A 24,623-nucleotide genomic window follows, 5' to 3' on the forward strand; every position below is an offset into this window, starting at 1 on the left:
ATGAACCATTGCGTCACGCATAGTGTTTGAAGCATGTTCCACTGTCCAGGAATGATAAGGCAAAAAGAATGAGACTGTGTGACATCACAAAAGATATGGTTTTTACAGGTAACCCCTAAAAATGTTTCACAATGAATCAGGTAAAATGTGACAGATGAGCAGAAGATCATGTGAGAGGGGTGGGGTTTGGTCTTCTTAAATTACCCCTCTCGGAGGATCTCGAAGTGAGGTTTTCCACCAACCTCGTCCCCAGGACTTTTCCCTTTTTTTAAGGGAAAAGCCCTGGGGACTAGGTTGGTTTTCCACGGGATTATTATCATTATCAGGGGCCGATTTATTAATCGCTGGCTGGCGTGGCTGCTTGGGCTCCATATTACCCATGATCGTTTTGCACCCGTGCTGTGTGGACAGGTACCGCGTTGGCCAGTTTCCAGAGTTTCCACTGGAACGATTCGAGGTAGACTGCAAAACAGTCGGGTTTTTCCTCAAAATCAGTAAAGAAATCGGTAAAGCGTGGCGTAAAAGTCTTACGCGCGCGAAGCGCGCGAGCCTCTGAAGCGCAGCTTAGATTGTATTCACAGCGAGTGTTATAATGGGCTCCTGGCGTTGTAGGTCTACCGTAACAGTGTCCGTCCGAGAGGGTTTGCACGTTCCGCTGCACTCTCAACAGTAGGCTGATTTAGCAACAGAACGGGAACGTCAGTTGGCGACGGCGCGCGCAAACCAAACAACTGGCTTGACCAATGGCAGAGCGGCAAATTGAGTACCGGAAGTCGTGTTTAGTCCTTTCCGCGCGCTTTCCCGTCGTCAACTGACGTTCCCGTCCTGTTGCTAAATCAGCCCAGTGTAAACGGAGACGAAAAAAACTAAAGCCCTTTCCTTACACCGTCACTCATACCAGTTATTACCCCAGTGGCTTTGCAGCCAGCCACCTAAGAAGAGAGACTGTAGGAAGCATTCAAAGAAAAAAAAAAAGAAAAAAGAAAGAAAAAAATTGGGATCAAAGCAACCAATATGCATGGGCGTGGCTCACGCATTATTTACTCTTTCCTGTTTTGCTCCTTTTCGTTTAGTTTCTTTAGTGCTTGAAACAACCTCATGCGATGCCTCAGTGCGAAGACTTATTGACGTACCGTCTGATCAACCCAAGTTACCGAACAAAAAATGTATAATGGGATGCCCCCTCTCTCGCGTTCGGATCATACGAATGGGTGGTTTGTTAGACAGCCATCGAAAATGTCAGAGCATGTAAAGCTACGAAAAAACGAGCAACAAAAAACTGCAACTTGTTTTGCGACATTGCTGCAAAAAACGAGTTGAATAGCGATGTTGCGCGTTTTACTACTCACATAAAACTTGTCTTGCAACAAATCAGGTTGTTAACAGGTTTAAACATGGGTGGTAAAACGCCAAACTCGTCCCCAGGGCTTTTCCCTTAAAAAATGTCCCGCCCCACCTATTTTTTAAGGGAAAAGCCCTGGGGACGAGGTTGGTAAAACGCGCAACATCGTTATTCAACTCGTTTTGCAGCAATGTTGCAAAAGAAGCTGCAGTTTTTTGTTGGGCGTCTTTCCGTCCCTTAAGACAGGCCACGGGAGGAAGTGATCTCACGCAGGGGAGGAAGGCAACTCAGCAAAGTTTTATAAGTGGACGAAGAGAGGGTGGCGCTTCATCTTATCCGCTAGTTTGGCGGCAAAGTCGAGGCTACGTTAGCAGCAGGTGGGCCTTTATCCCAGGAAACACTCACTTTGGGCGACAGGACATCACTAAACACCCATTCCGCGGGCCCCCAGACGTAACAGACCACCCCTCCGGTAAGCTCCCGGGGGACACAACTGAACACACCTTCCATGGGCCCCCGAGGGACAAAACTAAACACCCATTCCGCGGGCCCTCCGGCGTAACAGAACACCCCTTCGGTGAGCTCCCGGGAGACACAACTGGACACACCTTCCATGGGCCCCTGAGGGACAAAACTAAACACCCATTCCGCGGGCCCTGCGATGCAACAGAACACCCCTCCAGTGAGCTCCCAGGGGACACAACTGAACACACCTTCCATGGGCCCCTGAGGGACAAAACTAAACACCCCTTCGGCGGGCCACCGGGGGACGTAACTCAACACCAGGAGCCCATGACTACATAGGCTCCTGCTGAACACCTAATTTTTAAAGTCAAGAGAGGATAATTATACTTCCTCGAGGTGCTTTATTCTGCAACTTAAATATCCTAACCTACTGCGTTAGCGGTTTTTCCTGACTAAATTTCACTTCATTATTATAAAAATAGTTACCATGTTAACCCTAAAGGCTCTACCTTAGCTTTGTAAGCTGCTTTATTTTTTGGGCGCTCAAAAGGGACATCATGCACTTGTACATGAGAGCGAGCCTCGAGTAGAAGGAATGAAGGGAGCAACTGTCCACTCCGCCTTCTCAGCGCACGACGTTCCCTCACATTTCACGTTGATGCAATATTTTGTACACTATTTCAGCCACCCTATACAGTACGGTAGCATCATTTCTGGCATATAGGAGATTTTGGTATGACCTTTACAATATACACTAAGTATAAGAAGTTACAATGACGAAGAAAGGAACCTTATCACAGTGCTCTATCACAAAGCAAGACTTAAAAATAATCGCTGACAAGAGTTCACTCATGCACGTGAAGCGTGCGTTCTTTAGTTTCTCCTACGTAAAATAACTGAAATTATGCCAATGGTTAACATATTATTCCTTGATAGCTATGTTCTACGTTTTACGCTACCAAACATTTTACTAAAAGTTTCTATTGGGTACTGATCCAGCATAATGTTTGGAAATTTAATCTTTCACTTGTGAAAACGAAACAAAGCTATGTTTACAGCTACAGGGCTCAAATCACTCATTAGAAACCAAAGAAAAAACAACACAAGATCAAATTTCTTTTCTGAGTAGTAAGTATGGCAACCCCATAAAATTTCGTTCACAAATTTAGAGTTAGGTTAGTCAGTCAGCGTGGCAAATAATCTCACCCTAACTTTGTCCAAGGATCAATTTCACAAAACTTTTACAGGACAGTGTAATTTTTAAGTGTAGAAATTGTTTTCACCCTCTAAAACAATGGCTACGCTAGTAAATCGCTCTTGGAAAGTTTTAATAAATTGACCCTAGGAGTAAAAGAAAAAAAGGTTCAAATGTACTATGCTTTAAACATAAAAACCGTCTTAAAATAGCCTCTCTCACAAGGGCTACAACAAAAATAAACAACAACAACAAAATATAACAAACACCAGTAATATCATTGCCAGCTGTAGAGATTATTTGCAGTGTTACTGCTATACTATAAAAGAAATAGAAAACTCTTTTTCCTAGTTTCTAGAAAGCTATGGTAATAAATTTACTAGCTGGGATTTTGTTGCTCAATATAGAACAGGGCTGCAAAAGGCAGCTGGACGTGGTATTGTTTCGGGTTAAGGTTCCATAGTCCCATACCCCTTCCAACCTCGTTCCCAGGGTCTCTCATCTTCCCACCCAAGCTCTCTCACTTGGGCGGGAAGATGAGAGACCCTGGGAATGAGGTTGTACCCCTTCCCCTCTCTTAGAGTAATGTCACAGAAAACGTGGGGCATTTAATAAATGGCTACAACCAGGATTTTATTGCCTTTTCGCCTGAACATTCTACTGGTGTGTGCAAGTCTCTAGAAATAGAGAACGCATTTTCTATTTCCATCTTTCCACTTTCTATTACATAAACTGACTTTCATATTAATAATATTGCATTCTACAGTATTTTCACTTGCTCTGACTTATTTTATCAGACCTTTGCTTAAATTCAAACACTTATATAATAATAATATGAGTGATTTGACTGTAGAGTACAAAATCTACAAAATATTACACTTCAGTGAAACATTACTATTAATAATAACTCCAAAAATATTCCAACACTATATTCAGTTTACATTGACTGATTCAAGCGTGAGCGAGTCCAACAACAATACCTTGCTGTGACACAAAAAGCCTGCATAACACACCTTATTTAGCCAGGCAAAAGCTGAGAGTCTAGTTGAGTACAAGGCAAGACATGAGCATAGAGCATCTTCAATTTCTGTGATCTGTTAAATAACACTTCTTATGCAGGCTCCTCTGTTTGTCTCTATTTATACCTCTATTTCTATAGTAAAATAATTATTGTTTTATCTGAAGATTCAGATTACAAGCATAAATTGAGTGTCACTTGACATACCTCAAACCTTCTAAAAACTCATTCATGAAAAATGCTAAATAATTTTGACCTTCCATATAATAGTTTCTCACAAAATAATGATCCCCGAGTAGACTTCATAAAAACTACTTCAGCTGACCTACGATCTTGTTAGCAGACTTTGGATGTTTCAACTACATTTCAAGTTGTTATGATCTGCTTTCGGGGTCTAAGCATTCAAGGAAACCTAGATGCAAGTTCCTGAGTAACATGACCTACTATTACACTAATGATATACACCAAGCAGTTTTTCCTTACAGAGGTTCAACGTAGGAGCCAGGAAAATGCCCAACTTTTCCTTGGAATCTCCCCTGGCACCATCCCTGGTCATCTTGGGAAGAGAGTTGAGTGAGCACATCTCCTTCTTTGAAGTTCAGCTCATCATCTTCAATACCTTGAAAGTCGTACAAAGCCCTGACTGGAATACCAGCATCTTCTACAGGTGGCGGCTCCCACTCATCCGTACCAGCTTGGTCACTGAAGTCATCATTTGATGTTGATGTGTAATTGTTGAATGGATTATGTTCAACACTACGAAAAAGAAATCAAGATGGTATTGACAAATACCTAGAGTGATACACTATTCTAACACAAGATCTCGATGTTACTCAGAATTTGCATTCTAATTTTATGTGCATTATATAACCTTTATTTTAAGAGGGTGACACCAATTACTATGAAAAGTATTCTCCCTAGTGGCCCTCTAAAAACATAATTGATAATAATAAATTACAACAATCATGATAAAAAGCCTATTTACAAATAGTAATTATAACAATAAAAGATCTTACTATCCTTTCACTTACTGTTTACAAAAAACAAACTGGATGTTTAAATGAAAAGGATGTTATTCCGTCAGTGAGAAAGGCAGCTCAAAAGAAAAAATCCAATTACTCCCAAAAGGAGTCGAACAGACCTGGGATTTTTTCTTCCAAGCTACCTGTGTCACTGATGGGAAAAAAACTTTCTCATCAGTGTATTCTCCACGCTTAAAATTCACCGTCACATTTCTATCATGGATTTTTGTAGTTCTAACTTCCTTAATGCTGCCAATTGAACAGATTTTCCATCTACCAGGGGAATATATCTTTTTTACTGAGGTAAGTATGGTGGAGCAAAGTTGGATACCATACAAACTTGTTCTTTGTGGCTGCAATGGTTAAATATAGTTTTTTGACATCAAAGATCATATGGAATTCCTAGACATTTTCTCTGGATTGTGCTACCAACATGCCATATCAAGTATTGCAATGTAATAACAACAACTGAGACCTGTTAGATGCAGCCGCTGCTGGTACCCCACAATGGGGAGGTGAAAATAAGGTTCAATAGTATTATTTTTATGCCACCAAATGTTCTACTAGGCCAATAAACCCACACCCACATAACGTCCAAAGGCCCAACAAAAGTTCTGAGCATTACCTCCTATGAATCAATTGCTGGTTTAAAAAAGCAGGAAGTCTCTGTTAAGTTGTGGTTCAATTTTGTTCTTGGTTTAAACTTATTTCCCTTTGTTTAAAACTCATTATCATATATTATGAAAAAAAATTTAAACCACGGATAAAATTGAACCACAACATCTCCAAGTAACTTGCATGGAGTTTATTTTTGTAATAAATGAAAAATCATGCAGTTTGTTGTTTGACAAGAAAATGGCAACCCTAACTTACGCATTACGTCAAGTTCCCTAAGAAGATAGTGTGCATTTAAGTCTTTACACTGAAAAAGGATTTAAATGGCCAATACATTTCAATAAGTACAACCAAACATACGTTTCATTTTTGTGAGAGTAATCAGTATTGTCTTCAATGTGATTCTGTGTGCCAGGATATGCTGCTCCATGCCCATGACTTCGTGTTGAGGACCGTTTAAGTGGTATTTCATTGTACTCCTATAAGAACATCAAAACAACAAAAATGGAAATGAAGGGCCTAACTTACAGCAACAAAAATAATTTTTCACAGCCAGCGGAACATCACTGACAGTAAAAACTGCTTAATTAATATACCCATCAGAGGAGCTAGGGTGGTGCAGTGGTAGGAGCGCTCGCCTCCCACCAATGAGGTCCAGGTTCAAACCTGGCATTGACACCATAATTACGAAGGTTGAGTTTGTTGTTGGTTATCTTCTTTGCTCAGACTGGTTTTTCTCCAGGTATGACAGTTTTTCCCAAATTCCAATTCGACAAGGAATGGTAGGTGATGAAGCACTTTGTGGATGTGCTACCTCTAAATCATTATTCATATATTCACTATAATTTCTCAGCATATCACCGAAGAATGCGTCCTGGACTCCCTCTGATTTTGAGCATACAAGATTTTTGGGCCAAACTAAAAGCTCTTATCACACGAGCCTGTCATTAAAAAGCACAAAGTTTGTGGTTTCATAGTTCCAAAAATTATAATTAAGGAATGAAAAATAGGGTGGTTTTACTCAATAACCATTTGACCCTCACCTGATAACTGTCTGCCTGCGAGTGCTTTTTACTGACTGACATAACCAAGTCTGACTGTGTAACATTGGCCTGTAAAGATGCTTTACAGTCTAACTGCTGGAATTCTGTTAGCTGAAGATCACTAACTACCTCAGGTGTGACTGTCGTATCCATTATCTCACAATAAATTAACTCCGTATTGACCTCTCCGTTTCTAGTCATACCTACAATATCGCTGTCTTGTGTTTCCTCCAAATTATGTTTGACAGCTGTACGGAATTGATTTGATGTACAGGTAATGCCACTGTATATGAAATTTGAGACCTGTTTGGGACTTGCATGCTCTGCAGCTTTGATTTCCTTTGAGCTAGTTCCACTATCTGTCTGATCACTATTTGTAATATCTACAATTGTACAATAAACTGCCTCTGCGCCATTGCCATATGTCTCCTGCACAATATGAACATCAGAGGAAAGTGATCTATCATGAGGCTCTCCTACATCATTCACAACCCTATCAGTTACACGTAATTCGCCATTTCTATTGTTTGACTCAATGCTACTAAATGACCCTCTCTGAATGCTGTGTTCTGAGTTTAAATTGATAAGATCAAATGAGTCTTTCTCTCTATCTTGGTTATGCGCCTCAAAATGAACATCTTCAGGTTTGTGGAGCGACCCCTCAATGCTAAGCACCTCAGTTGATACATTCCTTTTTATTTCCTTTTTTCTTTGAGATGTGAGATGTTTTTTGTATGTTTTTCTGTTTTGCAGCTCTTTAATGGCAAACTTTCCTTCCTACACAGGGCATAAAACAAGGATCACTCTAACAAGAATGATATACAACTATCCTCCGAAGGGGAGGTGAATAGTGGTGGATATACACCGAGACGCTGTTCACCAACCATGAGGGGGATAGTTGTTTTCGTATTTACCAAATGAGTTAGATAAAAATGAAAACAATAACTTTTTGTAAATTAAAAACGTCACTTAGTAGGAACTTTGTTTACAATTATTTACAAACATTTTGGGGGTTAATCGTCAAGTGAGTTTTACCACTTTTGTTGCAAATTCAGCATGAAAATAATTTTCCACCTACCAGTAAACACGAACAAGCCAAAGTGGTATTTGTAAGTACGAATGCTTCATTTATTGGTCAAGTTTCGCCTTTCGCAAATGACTTGAAACGAGACGCCACCTTGGCTTCAGTCGTAAAACAGTGAATAGCCAAAGATATTCTGAGTTACGGGAGCCAATCAAAACGCGCAAAAATTGTTATTCACTGATTTCGTAAAATAATACTAATGAGGGTTATTTTTGTTTTGGCCAGAGTGAAAGCAAAAACTAACACTGTGTTCAATGACCACTGCTTATCTTGGGCTCTGTTGATAAGAATAGCTAACTACATATATAGTGACAACGAACTGTCTGTCTAATACATAATAAAATAACATCAAAACACTAATATTAAAAAATGCTATGGGGCTATGCTATGCTTCCCTCCCTCCCATACCCAATGGTGGGAATATAAACAGTGGTTGTCACTTAATGAAGAATTTTCCACTACATGGGATGGCTGGGAAGTTGAAAAAACTGCAGTTTCACTTTCAATGGTAAGATGACTGAGTGGAGTCCTGTTGAGTCTGTAATCACATAGGGAGAGTCTGATTTTCATTTTATGAGTATGATTACAGACCAAATTAGACAAAATTAAGTTTTGTGTGAGTTTCAGCTCCATTAAATCCTATACCAATATTGTAAAACATTTTAGGAGGAGCACCCACGATGTGTTTTATTACTGCTTATGAGTAAGGGCTAAGGGAATTAGAATTAACCAAACTTCAGAAGAAAAAATTTTCCCAAAGAAATGCACACCAAAACACCACTTTGTATTGTCCAACTATAAAATAGGCAAAACAGTGCAAAAGAGTACGTTCAATACCTCAAAGACTGGCCAGTTTTGTGGCATGCCTGTTCCATGATTGCGTGACCACCAGTCCAAATCAGCCTGCATATCTGCTTTTTGAAAAGTCAAGCTCATGTTGACAAATACACCCGAAAACCTGAGGAACAAAAAAAAGACAGAAAAAGTAAGAATTAGCAGACTACTTTTTATTATTACATAGAAGAATATGTCGGGTAAGAAACCCAAGAAGCATGACATTCTTCCTTTGTTAGTAATAAAAAAAAATATTATTGTTGAGATTCAAACTATCTTTTTTGAAAAAAAAGGAGCGATTGAACATTTATAAGAGTTTTTCTCTAAAATTTAGATTTACTTAAGATTTTTTGCAAAATTTCACAGAAGGTTACGTCAGAGACCCACTGCATGACTTAAAAAACATAAAAGGCAGTGTGCATAGAAAGTTGTGGCTGACAGCCCGGGGCTAGTGGATTTGCAATTGGGCTAGTAAAATCTATCCTTAACTTGCCTGACGGGCAATTGAAGTTTTTTTGGGGAGGAATTCACATGAGAGAAGTACTGTAAAAGAATCAAAATTATTATCTTACTACTGTTTAAATTCCTAATTCATTATGATGATTGAAAGCTGACAAAGTGAAATCATTAAAATTATCCTGATACATATTACTGACGGAAACGTGACACTGACGGAAATGTTGTGACACTCATTTAAACCGGATGTGACTCTTTTAGTATCATATTAGTGTTATCCCTTTTTTTTTTATTGACATTTGAAATTGGAGTAGCTGAAAAAGAGAGTAGTGCAAAATCACCTTTTGTTGAGATCAGTCGGAGAGGAAATGTACGCGCGGATGGTGATTTAAATAAAAGAAGGATTTATGATTTAAACGAGTTATTTTGTGCCCCACAAGTTCGGTACATTACAATGAATTTATAATAAAGTAATTAATGAATAATAAACAATAAATGCACCCTACAACTACAACATTTTACAAAAACAAACACATTCACTGAGAGTCTGACTGTTGGAAGTGTGAGAGTTGGTTTACTTTATAGAACTTTGCACTTGTAAGCTGGTTGTCATGTCTTGAATTGGGCATCTAATCGCAAAATCATGCATCACATTTTGTGCATGTAACCTTCAAATATGTGTTTCAGTTGTATCTTGGTATGTGTGCGCGTACAACTTTATTTTGAGCTCGCGCATTATTTCTTTATTTATGTAATTGACATGTACATTTAGTTCGTTAATTAACGTCTTAATTTTACTTTGCGTTATTTTCCTGACTTATATGTGTTGTCCGTGACTGTGCTCAGATGGTGGGTGGCTCTTCCTAAAATGTTCTGCAGTTGGTATAGGATTTAATGGAGCCAAAACCAATTGTGGAATTGCACGCATTTTAGGCGTCTTACTGATGAACAGTTGCGACACGAAGATATATATTTTTTAGCAACTACTATATATAATTTGCAGTCTGTCCACTCTGAAATATGATAAATACAAAGACCAACAAAGTTTACATAGAAAATGATTCTGTGCTTTAGAAATACAAAAAGAAAGACAGTCAAATCCATAAGTATGGACACCAGGAGGGAGGGGGGTGGGGGGAGCTTATAAATGGGCTGCGTATTTTTAATAGGGTTGAGTTTAGAGAAAATGTAAAGGCTCCAAGGATGGCTTGGAAGTGACCATTAAAACCACAAATTTTGCTCAAGACCACAAACTAGTCAATTTTGTTTCACAATAGCGCCATTTATATGAGGAAAAATGAGATGCGTATTACATAAGACATGTCCTAAATAGGACACAAACTATCCCGTATAAACGGCACATTAAGACGCAACTTAGCTACAACGCCTCTTATCGAAGAACAGGTGTTAAGGGTTGGTCTTAGATAAGACGCATCTTAGGTAAATTTCACAGAAATGTGCCATTTACACGGGAGAGTTTGTGTCTTATTTAGGATGCGTCTTATGTAAGACGCATCTTATTTTTCCTCGAATAAATGGCCCTAATATCTTCACATGTGTTACATATTAACATGTTTTAGAACTTTAATAAAATTATTTGCAAACTTGCAACAAATTGAATATAATAGCATAAAACAGCTGGTTTCTGTACACATGCTTTTGCAAGCACAAATGAAGGCAAAACATGATATGTTTTTTAAAAAACGCACAGTCTTTTTACCACGACATTAAAGTTAATTCAAGACAAATGCATGGAGACAATGAAGCTATAAAAGTCACTTATTTCTTTCACTTCCTGTGTACAATAATTAACCAGGAAATACCAAAAGCAATACATATTCGCAGAAACAGTTAAAATTTTAGCAAATTGAAATGTCTACAAGACAACAAACTGTACACTATTTGTTCATGTACTTAATGGGCTTTAAAGACTTAAGCTTCTATTAATTTGCAACAGGCTATTTAAGCCTAATTCTACAACAATTTCATTAATTAATTTCGGTTTCCTAAAGAATTAATAAACAAAAAAGAAAAGTAATACTTACTCTGGGCTTTCCGAGATATCCAAACATTTGTGATACTGAGAAAGAACGTCTTTAAAAAACGTTAGTCTTGTGTCTTCATTCTCTTGACATCTTTCAAACTCTTGAATCATATCTCGCTCATATTGAGAATTATAAGCAGTAATTTCCTCGAGTCGAAGTTCATATTTTTCTCTACATTTCTCCATTTCTCGTTTCGCTTTTTCTGTAGCGTCCTGTAACTTTTTCAGTTTATCTGCAGGCTTGTCTGCGTCATGACCAGCTTCGGTTTCCAGCTTCGAAGCCTGGTCAGCGCTCCTTGCGGCGTTTTGGTAAGCTTTCTTTGCACGTTCAACTTTTGCTAAGCGTTTCGCCCACGGCTTTTGCGCTCTTGTAAAACCATCGTCAGCTTCTTTCGTCTCTTTCCACTGAAATATTCCTTTATGGTAATTTTCATTTTTCCACTTCTTTATGGACTCGTGGACTTCGTCGATTAGCTTATCTCGGCAGTGCATGTGAATTTCAGCCCGTGACTCAGCCTCCGTCACTGCCCCAAGCATGGCAGCCTCCATCGTTCCATACTCTGGACCGCTTTTTACGCATTCCTCCCATTTCTTAGACCAAGCTTTCAACTTAAACGCGTATTTGGCTTCAATGTTCGCTCGTTCAACGACGAGCTTCATAAATTCGTCGCATAATTTCGCACCATCGTCGATCCGTTTGACTGTTCGTTTGAAATTGCCTACGTCCCAAAAGCTATCTGTTGAAGCGCTGTAGAGGTTCTCGTCCGAACCTCTAGGAGTTTCTCGCATGGACATAGCGTAGTTTAACTCCAAGAGTTTCTGTTAATAATATTTCAGCTCGAAAATAAAACTCTTTTTTGCATTTTCGATGTTTGGTAGTATTTTGAAGGTGTGGGGATCATGATTTCAGGTAGCCGCATGCGCGTGTTTGATGTTTTGTTTGCACGCTGGCTAGGAAACGCGGGCATTTTTTCGTTACATTCGATAATTTTTTGGTCAACTCAGAAGTTTCTGGCAATAAGAAAGTTTTATATTTAACCGGAGCACCAACAATGAGCAGCTAGCAACAACATTCTTTTGAGACAAGGGCAAAGTAAAAATAACACGCATAATTAAAAAAAAGGGTTATCTGCTGTTTTTTTTTTTTACCGGGAGCCGAGTACAGTCGGCTCCTTTTTTTTACTTGTTTTGTTCTGCCTTTTCCGGGGACTTCCTGTAAATAGTCACGAAAGACCAAAGAGCTCTATCCTTGATTGATACTTATTTTTAACAGCTGTTTTTAAATATAAGTTTGTTAAAGGGTCATCTCACCCATCAAAGAGAATATTAAATAAAGATAACGTTTTTATTTTGCTTGGAAACAATGCATGAAGCCCGTGACAAATCCGAAAACAAATAACAAAAGAGAAGGTTTTTTCTTCAAATTCTACCAAAACAATTAATTTTGACCTCATTTAGCGGAAGAATATTAACCTCAAGTTTGTGAAGTTTTATACACGAATTTTGGTTGTAAAATCTGTAAAATACAGACTGGTGACATGACACGAGCTACATTGCAGTTTAAAAATCTGCCCTTGTGATATTTGATAACTCCCTAAAGGGATAATGCTTGAAGAGATCAAAGTGACCACAAATACTTTTGAAAATTCTTACAGTTTTCTTTGTGTCCTTCGTGATGACCCGGACAAAAAACATTCAGGCTTACCACAGTCTATGAAAATATGTTATTTGAGATATCTACTGCTTGTTCGGTGCAGGATCACCGAAAATTGCATTATGATTTATCAAAATTCACCCAGAAGTGATTGCACATCCGGCTTGGGTCAACCAACGTAAAGTGATAACAAATGTACTTCGTTACGTGGGCATGTCAAGCGAAGTGTGAAATATATCACGCTTTAACGTCACATAACTCGGCCCGTTTGATCCGCCTGCTGATGAAGAATTCGCCGAAACGCTACAGTCTCGATAAAAAAGGCCAAGAAAGCCATTAAAAGAAAAATCCGGCTGCAGCTGATGATGAATATTTTCCATAGCAAGCCTTCCTGTTTCTAGCTATGACATGTGACAAGTTTTTGTAGACCACTGCCATTCACACAATTAACAAGCGCGTCACACCCCGGTTTCAAAGCGAGGCTAGTCTCTTCCCGAGGTTTCAAAAATTTGATTGACTGCTATCCCAATATGGCCACCTAGACGCTAAAATCGTCCATTTTCAAGACCTTTGTACTTCGAATTCGCACCCAATAAGCAAAAAGTAGTCGTTCAAGGATTTGTCTTTTGATTTGTTCGAATAAGAAACGGATAAGTTTGGTCGAAAGGGCTTTAGATTATCGCGTGACGTTGTCCTGCTTTCTGCGTGTTTATACTTTGGATGGTTTGATATGCGATATCTTGTGCAAAAATGAATAGCGAAGCTAATGACAGTACGGATGCAACAGTGGGTATTGAGAACTCTGAGACCGTAGAATCCATCGCAGAAACTTCAGGGGAGAGCCGTACGGATAGAATTCGTAGGCTGAATAGAGAAAGACAGAGACGAAGGCGCGAAAAACTGAGGATGTCACGCCAGAGTGAAGCGCCATCGACAACCAGTAACGACGTGGACCCGAGCAACGATGTTGACTTGCTGTCTGAGGGTTGTGCGATCGTAGAGGTGACGCTACCGCTAAAAGTCGAGACAGAAGTTCCAGAAGAAACGGAGGAGAAGCCGACTCCAAAGACTACGAGGCCGAAAAGATCAACAAGAACACGGCAAAAAATATCAAGGCGAGAAGCGACCGCGGAGCAAACTACTTCGGACACAGTGTCTTCGGCAAACAACGCCATTTCACCACCATGTCACGAAAATAACTCGAAATATGATGGCGCTTCAGAAGAAAGCACAGTCCTTGTCGTCGCGAGCGAAGTAGAAGTGGTTGATGAAAAGCCTCAAGAAAACGGAACGGAGGAACTTGCTGAAACTCCAGAAAGTAAAGCAGACGGTAAAAGAAGACGTCTACGTGAGTCAACGAAGAGACAAACAGACAAATCGCCTGAAGACGTCGCGACAAAGCGAGTTGTTAGAGAGCGTGAAAAAAAGAAAATGCATGATTTGCCCGATGAGGTCACGGCCAGACGTGAGAAACAACGCGAGTTAAAAAGGAAACAGAAAGAGCGAATGAGCAATGAGCAGATTGAGGCGCTGAGAGCGAGATATCGTGAATGGCGGCGAAAACGAAAGGAAACCATGACGAGCGAACAACTGGAGGTAATTCGGAAAGGAAATCGGGAAAGGCAACGAAGACGGCGTGAGCGATTAGGTATCAGAAAGCGGTCAACAACACCACAGACGAAAGGGGCTAGCGAAGCAGTGATACAAGGCATTAAGAACAAGCAAGCACAGATTATTAAACCGCTGGAATCGAATCTAACTCCCGAAGCAAGCCTTGTAGCAGCCGTAAACCAGGTCGCTTCGCTGAACAGCGTCGAAGCAGCATCGGCAGCCGCCTCTTTGATGCCTAATCCCTCTCGAATTGAGGGCCCTGTCGCTGTCACAGTGGAAGTGAATCCAGGGGCCCCTGGAATGACACCTAATGTTGCCCAAAATACACAGACCGTCGTAGGACAGCCGCCTTCTTCAGCCGGACAGATTATAAGTCTTCCTGTCACATCAGCAAATGTAACACAAGGTTCGTTGCCTCCCGGAATGCCCATGCTTGGCCCTCAAGGAACTATTCTACAAGGTCTGCCACCTGGATCGGGAACTCTTTACAGCATGTCAATGCCAGGAATTCAGGGGACATTGTTGTCTGGAGTGCCTGTTACTGCTGGACAAGCTGCAGTGCAAGGAAACAATGTTGCTGGAATGCCTTTCACAGGAATGCAAGGTCTTGTGCCGGGGATGCCTGCTCAGGGTGCATTTCTGCCAGCATCACAGGCTGGAGTCCTTCCGGGAATGCAGACATTTAGCAGTATGGCGCCAACCATGACCAAAGATGGGCAGATCTTACACAGCATCTCCACGCTTCTTCCTATAGCTCCAATGCAGGGCATTCAAGGAACAGGCCAAAGTGTGGCCTTTCTTGCACCCATGCCTATTGCTGGTCCCACTGGTCAGGTGCAAGCCTTTCAGGACGTGAGAGGAGCAGTAGCTACACCAATCAAGGCCCAAAGTCCTGGAACAGGAACAATGGTTGCTTCTGTACCAATAGCAGAGAGTGTCACAGCAGAAACAGTTGCTGTTGTAGCTCCAGGAGATGGAAGTGATACAAGTGGGCAAGATTCCAAAGTAAAAACTGCAGAACAACCCAAACCCAGAGGAAGGAGAGGTCGTAAAAGAACCACTTCTGCTGCTGAGATGCTAGCTAACCTGAGCAACCTACCTCCAATGAGCACTCCTATGTCCTCAATGCTATCTGCCCTGGCTTCCCAGGTCAGAGAGAATTCACATTCTTCTGTAGTGACCGTAGAAAAAGACAGTGAGCCACCAGCCAAGAGAGCTGCAGGTGATGCTTCCCAGGTCGCAGCAGTGAAAAGAGCGCCCCCTCAAAATTTGAGTCAGTTAGCAGTCATGGCTGGAAATGTACCCTCTACCGGGCCCAACACAGTTACCTATACAGAGAGTAGTTTTCCTGTTTCAAATTCTGGTGCTAAAATTCCTCACATGAGTACATTTCTCAATCCCATGGGTGGTGGTCAGATTCCGAGTATGGGTGTACCATTTGCCAGGCCTGTGAATACCTTTCCTCCTGGGGTACAGGCCATGCCCGGTCAGTTCTTTGCACCAAAAGTGTCAGTTGGTGTTGCAACAGAGGAGATCAGTAAAACAACAGTAGGCACCAACACTGAAAGCAACAACCATGTGGAAAACAATGGGATTTACCAATCAGCTGCAATGTCATCCATAGGTACTATGACTGACTCATTGTACAAAGTTTCTGTCGGGACTTTGACAGGACAGAACAATGACCAAGCACTCGATGGCAACACAAATTGTAACACTGAGACTGTCCTAGGAGACAGTTTAACTGTAGTTCAAGTTGATGTCATTGCACCCAAGGAAACTACAACTGTGGTCCACCCACAAGAAATCAGTCCAGAGGAAATATTGCAAGAGGCCTTAAACCCGGAGCAGATTGAACCAGTTGTTCAACCACTCGATGGCAACACAAATTGTAACACTGAGACTGTCCTTGAAGACAGTTTAACTGTAGTTGAAGTTGATGTCAGTGCACCCAAGGAAACTACAACTGTGGTCCACCCACAAAACATCAGTCCAGAGGAAATATTGCAAGAGGCCTTAAACCCAGAGCAGATTGAACCAGTGGTTGTTATACCAGAGGATGTAGTTGAAGAAGTGGTAGAAGTAGCTGAAGTAGCAAAGATCACGCCCATTGGAGGTGCTATGTAAACATGGGGATGCAATCAGGACAAGCTTGATGGTAAATAATATTACTGTGATTATTCTGGACTTAGTAGAGGTAATTTTAGGTCAAGTTTAAAGCCTAGAACATGACAATGATTCCTCCTTTGTATCAAGAGAACCATAAGGCCCAGGTAAAAGATTAAACTTCAAATGCTATGAACTTAACTCTAACAAGCAAAATTTATTGTTCTCTCTCATTAGTATTAGGTTCATCAAATGTTACAGTACTACTCAAAAGTATGTTGACAATCACTTGCGCCTTGATTCTCGAATCTCGAAACTTTCAAGAATCGAGTCTCAAGTATTGAGATTCAATTCTTGAGTTTCGAGAGTTGAGTCAAGAAATATGAGGACTTTGTGGCCTGATTGATTTCTCGAGGATCAAATTCACCAAACAGACCACACTCTGGTTTAAAAGATTGTGAAGTACACACTGCAGACTGCCACAAACCACTTTTGTAAGCCTCGCTTTCTTTCCTGTCCCTGGAAAAATTTTCATTTTACGGTATCTGAAGAGGGAAATTTTGTGCAATTTAAGGGCCGAGTTAAAGAATTAGAGTCATGGGAGTGGCACTTTTATTAACTTAAATTTGCTTTATTAGAAAATTGTTTTGTGTGTGTAGCCAGTCCTTCTGTGGCAACTACATGGTGACTTTTGGCAGCTGCCAGAGCTTCTGGAGAACGCACACAGTGCTGTTTATTGTGGTGTAAAAGGATTTGTTATGACAAGTCCACAGATGAAATCCAACAGTAGGGCCATTTATACGAGGAAAAATTAGACGCGAACTTTCCGTATAAACAGCACATTTCGTCTAAAATAAGTCGCGTCTTAGCTAAGTCGCGTCTTATTGTAGACGAAATGTGCTGTTTTTACGGAAAGTTCGCATCTTATTTAGGACGCGTCTTATGTAAGACGTGCCTTATTTTTCCTCGTATATATTAATGGCCCTAGTGTATCTGTTGCAGGCCAAAATTATTAATCAGGTTAAAATTTTTTAGCTTCTAAAGGTTGATTCTCAATTTCCTTTGTCTCTTAACAAAGAAAATTGATAATCAACCGAGATCAAAAAATCTTGACGTGAATTTAATTTTGACCTGTAACATATCCACTGAAGTGAAACTTATTACTTGAGCTTGTGTAGCACTGAGAGTCGTAATCTGCAAGTGGTATTTAGTCCACAAAAGGGGTCATGGTCCCAAGCGTTCCTAGCAGAGACTGAGGAAACTGGGGATAAAAGTGGTAAACTTTCATAATATGGAAATGAGACTGGTAACAAGTATGCTGTTTATTTTTGGCAATGATGTAATTTTTGTGTGTTTATACGGGCATACTCAGTCAATGCAGAAACAAATCCCCGAGAACGATTTAAGAAGTAAATACCCCGAAGAGTACTTGAAAGTTGATAAAAAAGGACTGTGAAAAACTTATAGCAAGGAAATACTGTTTCGTGTAGGAAGCCACTTTGTTGCATAGGTAAAGAGTTCGAAAGCAAGTGAATTTAAATTTATGTGAATCAAGAATATTTCTGAAATATTTGAAGCAATTCCTGGCAAATTCAATTTGTTATATGTATTTAATTAATAGATAGTGGCATTGCACTTTATAAATACTTGGAATATCAATGACTTAACTATTTGTCACATATGTGTCATGCAGCTTTGTACTGACTGTCAAGCACTCTGCTTGCAGCACTTCATTTCCAATGGAAAGTTCTAGTCTATAAATTGTGAACTAGTCTATTTAGTTTTGTAGTATTTGTAGAAATGTGCTTTTTTTTCATACTGAAGTGTTCATTGATGTTTCCTTGGTGTCATAATGTAGATTGGCAAAGTCTCTGAGCCTCATATTGCCTTTGGAGATTCGTTGAAATTCATAAAAATTTAAACAATCTTATAGTTTTTATTGAGGCTTACCCACATTATAATATTAATGGTTAGCAAATGGCACAAGTTCAGGTACCCAATTGTAATGTTATAATCTTTTTCCAATTTTTAAAACAGAAGGTATGCAAAGTTTCTGACTGTTGTATTTACCAAAGGCAGTCAATGGTTACTGTGTAACGTGACTAGCTAGAAGTTTTTTGTCCTTCCCCACACAGACCCTATAGCTTCCATGCCTGCACAGACTTCTGAAGAATAAACTGCTTCCCATTTTTTATCTTATCTCCAAGCAAGGTTGAGTCAATGCTTTTAGAACGTCGTGTTGAAGCTATTTATAGTTTCCTGTGATACTGTTGCTGAATTCTGCTGAAGAGTACTTTTACTTTGTGTTACTTGTGTTACTTTTCCTACATGTATCATTAAATGCGAAATGTGATTGGCTTAGAAAGGGTGGTTATTTTTTGCAGCATTTGTTCACCACTTGTAAGATGCAAAATGAACGACTTAATTATGGTTTTCAAGGAATAGAACAAGGGAATGTTTGTTTCTTACATTTTCTGTTTCTTTGTGCATTGGTTTTCAGATTTTCTGTTTCATGAGGACAAAGACAAGCAAAAGACATTGAGAAGTATCTACATGAGGTCCCTATTTTAAAACTCTTTGAACTTAAAAATTTATTTAATTAGCATAAAAAGAGGAGTACAGTTGACTCTCCTAGGATGGGCTACTGCATTAAAAAAAAATGTTCCTATTCAAGGGGGTGTCTCTCTGTCAGCTGTCCACCTCAAAGAGAGTGAAAAAAAGGACATTAATTAAAATAAAATAAAATGACTGAAAAAAAAGGAGAGGTCAACTTGAAGTGTCCTTTTTGGGAGTTTTCTTCCCTACAAAGTTGTCCATCTTTTACTTTAAGAGGTGTCAGTCCACTTTAAAGAAGAGGCCAACTTGAGGTGTCCGTCTGGCAGAGATGCCTTTTATAGAGGGAGTTGACTGTAATATGTGGCTGGAACCACCACTAAGTGGACCGTGCTTTTTTTAAAGGAATGTCGCCCACTGTGGTGTCTGTGAAAGTTACAAAAAAACCTTTGACAAGGTACCTTGATTTTAAAATCTTCTCTGTGTAAAGGTTATGTTACATGAGACTATTCGCAACGACGATTTTTAGCGCAACATTGTTCCAAAATTGCATCGCTGTGTTGCGCTTAAAATCGTCATTGCAAATCCTTCTGTGTAACGTCAGCTTAAGAAACAAAGGGTCCTCATTACAATTCATTCCCTATCAAGTTATACAGTAGCACATCATATTCTTTATACTATACATATATATTATATATATATAGCACACAAATTATTAGAGTTAATTATTAGACTTCTTCTGAATCTATGCTGCCTTGTGACTCCAGTTTATCCATTAAATAATTTTATTTAGAGACAGAAGTTTATTGGCATTGGCTCTCAGAAAGGTTGATAAGAGTAGTTTTGTAGTAAAATGACGGCATGTCACAATGACTTGGTTTATTGGTTTAAGGGAATTTTTGTATATTTTATCTGTTTATGGTAAGCTGGTATGCAGTAATTTTTTAATATACAGTACATGTGAGAAAATTTAGACTGGTGTGAAAATCTTAATGTTGAATTATCGCTTAAAGATGAGTGATGTTTTGAAAATATCGTACTTAGACGTAAAGTTTGATTTTTCATAGTAGGTGTTATAATACCTTTTTAAGTGCATGGTGGACTATAACTACTCCTTCATTTCCCATAGAGATAGTTGTATGCCCTTTAGCTTAGAGACTGCTTCTTTTATGATTTAAGTGAGTCAGTGGGTCATGGGTCACTGAAAATAGTGTTTAGGGTTAAGCAATGATGATAGTGATTGGGCGGGGTTAAGCACTGGCAATAACAATTGGGGGTTACCGGTAAGTACTGAAATAGTGATTAGGGTTGAGCACTGACCTGAAGTGGTTATATCTACTTTGGCAAATACGAGAAATTCAAACTTTTGACTCATGATTCATTGACTCATTTGCTCTTAATTCTCTTCATCTTACATCAAAAGGTGATTTTTTTAGCTTGTTGAGGTGTTCACTTGTTGTACCATAAAAAGAAGTGAAGAATTACTCATAGTCTAATGTGTAAAAGAAAAAAACGAAGGCTTCTAGGTTTTATTTTCATACAGGCAAAGCCACATATAGATTGATATTATTGTTATTCCGCAAGGAAAACCAGGTAATTTGCATGGTTATATTGTAATACAGCAGTATTAGGTATTTAGAACTTACAGAGGACAATTGCACTGAATCTGATTTAAGCATGACAGGAAAAAACGAACTGAAACCAGTTTTGGAATGTTTGCCATGCTGTGGCCAGTCACACAAGAGAATGTTTCAGTTCTGTTTAGTGCTTTGCATTTTAATAAGTAAAAACATGCATTTCTTTGGTCATGACCAGCATTTCAGATAATTTTTGGTGCTTCCATTTTCCTGTTCACCTTTTAACGTATAGTTTTAGTTGCGCTAAGCTATTCAACAGCATTCATTTAGTTTTAGACATAATTGGTGGACATTTTGACCAGATTGCTTGTCTTGACACTTAAAAGATGTCTTTGAACAAAAAAGAAGTGCTTTAACCTTAACCAGAATCAAAACATAGTGAAACCAATGTAATTTATTGAAACATGATGAGACGTAACACAAGTAGGCCAGACATGTAACATTAATATTTTCTAACAGGTAACTTAAGGGTGCATTCAATGAACATTTTTCAATGGAAAAGTGGTATACAGTGTATTACTTTCTGATGACCCAGAGCAGCTCTTATGTCCCAAGACAGTAGCATAATAATAATTTCCTGAATGGTGTTGTAATCCATTTCAAAGTTAACATTAATTTTACATTTTGGAAAAGTGATAAGGAAAAAAATCTCACCTTAATTGTAACAGTATTGGTAATGGTTTTGATGTATCAGTTTTTCATGAGGTCATTTCTTTTTTAACCTCTAAGGGTGGTGAATGGTGAACTTGCATGGAACCATTTTTATCTAAACTTGCAATTTCAGAATATTTCTTATGAGTCACCGACAGTAAAACCTGCAGTAAGTTGAGACCAAATACATGTAGGTATGTGTAAGGGCCAGGAAGGGCAGAAATTACAGGCAGTTTTTTCGAAGTTTAAAATGGTGAGCAGAAAATTTGGATCTGTGTCCCTTGGGTCTGCTTAAATTATACAGCTGAACACTTTTTCAGTATTAAGCTTTTTTTTTTCCTTTTTTTTTTTTGGTTTTCAAATACTTTGCTGCAAGGACTCAGATTTTGATAGAAAGTCTTGGTGTCTCAGCAAGTCTTATGGTTTTCCATTCACCTACCTTAGCTCTATAAGCTGTCTCTATTACAGGGTTTGTACAGAGTCTTGAATTCTTGAAAAAGTCTTGAAATTTGCTCCGCAGTTTTCCAGAACTGTAAAAGTCTGAAAAATGGAGATATAGTCTGGAAAAACGGTAAAAAATCTTGAGGTTTTTTTTTCAAAGCTACAACAAGTGCTTTTAGAAGTGAATTTCTTTTTCAATTTGGTCAAATCTTATATTCAATCTCGCCCGTACATTTGCAGCACACCATGAAAAAAATCTTTGTTCCTGCCTTTATTAAGGTCTCTATTGATCACCTGATTTGATAACCTTGAGTCTGGAAAAAGAAATTCTTGTTTTGGAAAAAAGTCTGGAAAAAGCCTTGAATTTTGTATCCAAAAATCTGAACGAACCCTGCTACTAACAGAACTGGAGTAAGACTGTAATTGAATGCACCTAAAGAGTATAGACTTGTATTTGTCATTTGATGGACTGTTGGCCCCTTGTGTTGACAACTGGTTTGTTTATATGGTACAACTATATGTGATTATTTTAAAACACAGTTAATGATTTAAGTAAACAAAACTTTAAAAACAGCTTGTTGTCTTCTTTGTGAAGGGGGTATATTTTGCAAGTTGTGTTAGGCTATTTGTTCATCGCCTTAATGTGACAGGAACGCATGACGCCATGTCCACCATTTTGAAATGGCAGCCATGTTGGTGCCCCAAACAAATGTGTAAAGACTTTATGTGTTACAAATAAACTTGCATAGCTGGAGGCCATGTAAGTGAAAAGGCTCTTTTTAGGGTCATCAGGGAGGGAAGTGAAATAGCTTCCAGGAGAATTTCCCCCCCCAAAAAAGGCACAAGTGCTTGTATTATCTTTTAGGGGGTAAAGTTTGGCGATATAAACAGACAATAACAATACCATAATTTGCAGTCATCTAGATAGCTTTCTGGGTATAAATCAAACAATTATGACAATGCTGTCAACCTGTCGTATGAGTAGAAGGCCCATTGTAGGTATCTCTAGGGTGATCCACCCTTCCCCCCCCTGACCCCTTCCCCACAAAAAAAAAAAAAAAAAAAAAAAACAACTCTAAAAAGGTTTAAAGAGCACACCCACTACTAGCCTGAGAAAACAGATGACATTTTGCAACACCACCAGTGGTTTCCCCGCAAAATTAAGTCCCCACAGAAATTCCATACTGATGATGCATCACTACCCAGAGTAGTGGGTATAGTGCTTCTGATTGATTGAAGCAGATTTCCCACGCGGCACGACCAATCTGAAGCACTATCCAGATCTGGGTTGTGATGCGTCATCTGTATGGAATTTCTGCACTCATTTCTCAGACCTTATTTCACGGGGGAGTCACTGGTGGTGTCGCGAAATGTCGTCTGTTTTCTCAGGCTAAACCACTATTTTTTTGGGAGGTCATTCTCCTCCTGCAATAATTTTAACCACGATTTTTTTCATAATCCTAATCTGTCAAATGCACAGATTGCTGTCCATCAGATAGATAAAGGAGCCAAACAGGTGCAATACAAATTCACCTCTTCACCCGTGCACTGAAAAAGGGACACCTCTATAAGGACACCTACGGCTGGTCCCTGCCTTTCTTTAGTCCCTTCATTTGATGGACATCTCAGTAAGGCAGACACTTAAAGCCAGTCCCTAAGGTGCCCTCTGTCTTAGAGAAATTTGACTGTAATGAAAATCTTTATCTTATACAAGAAATGGTTTAACATTGACCTACACTCTGTATAATGCAGACCTCACTGATCTTTATACACTCACCAACCAACAGGCCTTTCATGAGTTGTCCCATGCCTCTATTTCATAAGTCAGTCAAATTCCTTGAAGATGGACACCTTTGGGACTGGCCCTAAGTGTCCGTCTTAGAGAGATGTCTGTCTTATGGTGAGTCAATTATAGGGACTAAAGAAAGGCAGGGACGAACCCTAGGTGTCCGTTTACGTTCCGTTTTACTGAGGTGTCGACTGTAGTTGATATGCAAAAAATGATTTTAGTTTTCATTCAAATAAAACCCCTTTTCAGTCATGATAAGTTTTGCACTTAGCCTCGTTTTAAAAGTGAGAGTTTCTGAGACTCGGAAACGGGGTAGCAGGGCCTTGGCTGTGCGGGACAGCGCCCGCACGCTTCCTCGCTTCGCACCCGAGATAGGTCATGCGCACTTGAGTAGAAGAACACTTCCCCTTGTCAAAATGGCCGGAAGTTTTGATTCAAGACAAAGTCAATTGCTATGATCGACGTGTAGCGCCCTCCTTTCAGTAGGCACGTAGAACACCTTTGGCCAAGATGCTTGAGAAGCATAGGCATTTGCTCATAAAATTTAGACAGGAGATCGCGGAAGATTTACTGGTGGACGATGTTCTTGTTTTTCTGCGGAGCAAGTTCGTGCTTGATTCGGATGACACCGAGGTCATTCGAGTGGAGAAAACGTCCCATCGACAAGCAGAAAAGCTGCTGGACATCCTCCCACAGAAAGGATTCGAAGCGTTTGATCATTTCTTTTCTGCTCTAAGTGATAAATACCCGCATTTGGCCAAGCTGTTGCAGAATGATTCAAACGAGGAACAGTTCAAATTCATTCTTGAGACTGTCGATTCTCCTTTGCAGTGTAAGTAACCCTAATAATCAACTTAGGTTGTAAAATTATTGTTAAATTTGTTGATAGTTTTATTAGCAATCTAGCTGTTATTCAAGCGGACTTCGCTGGCTGCCGTGTATGGGTGCTGCACCTAATCATTTCTTCTCCTTATGATTTATTTTTGGGGAGGTCAGACATGAAACCAGATATGCAAGGGAATTTTAGTTTAATCCTGCCACTGTTGTTATGCATTATAATAAT

The 24,623-nt window shown here is 39.5% G+C and overlaps 3 protein-coding genes across 4 annotated transcripts in view; 2 read left to right on the plus strand and 1 right to left on the minus strand.

Moving 5' to 3' along the window:
- Positions 1-3,609: 3,609 nt before the first annotated feature.
- LOC140941018 (protein kinase C and casein kinase substrate in neurons protein 2-like) lies at positions 3,610-12,041 on the minus strand. Its single transcript, XM_073389965.1, has 4 exons — positions 11,120-12,041; positions 8,622-8,742; positions 6,018-6,136; positions 3,610-4,776 (listed from the first exon to the last, which is right to left on the minus strand). Exons 1-4 carry the CDS (start codon positions 11,911-11,913, stop codon positions 4,500-4,502), a joined length of 1,311 nt encoding a protein of 436 aa, XP_073246066.1. The 5' UTR covers positions 11,914-12,041; the 3' UTR covers positions 3,610-4,499.
- A 1,261-nt stretch (positions 12,042-13,302) lies between these two features.
- On the plus strand, positions 13,303-22,344 carry LOC140942351 (uncharacterized). The gene is made up of 2 exons (XM_073391306.1): positions 13,303-16,541; positions 18,990-22,344. Exon 1 carries the CDS (start codon positions 13,523-13,525, stop codon positions 16,508-16,510), a length of 2,988 nt encoding a protein of 995 aa, XP_073247407.1. The 5' UTR covers positions 13,303-13,522; the 3' UTR covers positions 16,511-16,541; positions 18,990-22,344.
- A 1,678-nt stretch (positions 22,345-24,022) lies between these two features.
- LOC140940187 (apoptotic protease-activating factor 1-like) overlaps positions 24,023-24,623 on the plus strand; it is a 29,441-nt gene continuing 28,840 nt past the window's right edge. For both annotated transcript variants that reach the window (XM_073389099.1, XM_073389100.1), the window contains exon 1: positions 24,023-24,392. In XM_073389099.1, coding sequence (XP_073245200.1) covers positions 24,071-24,392 — 322 coding nt within the window. In that variant the 5' untranslated portion in view covers positions 24,023-24,070. The remainder of the gene's footprint in view (positions 24,393-24,623) is intronic.

Source organism: Porites lutea, chromosome 6, assembly GCF_958299795.1.
Source record: "Porites lutea chromosome 6, jaPorLute2.1, whole genome shotgun sequence".
Lineage (NCBI taxonomy): Eukaryota > Metazoa > Cnidaria > Anthozoa > Scleractinia > Poritidae > Porites > Porites lutea.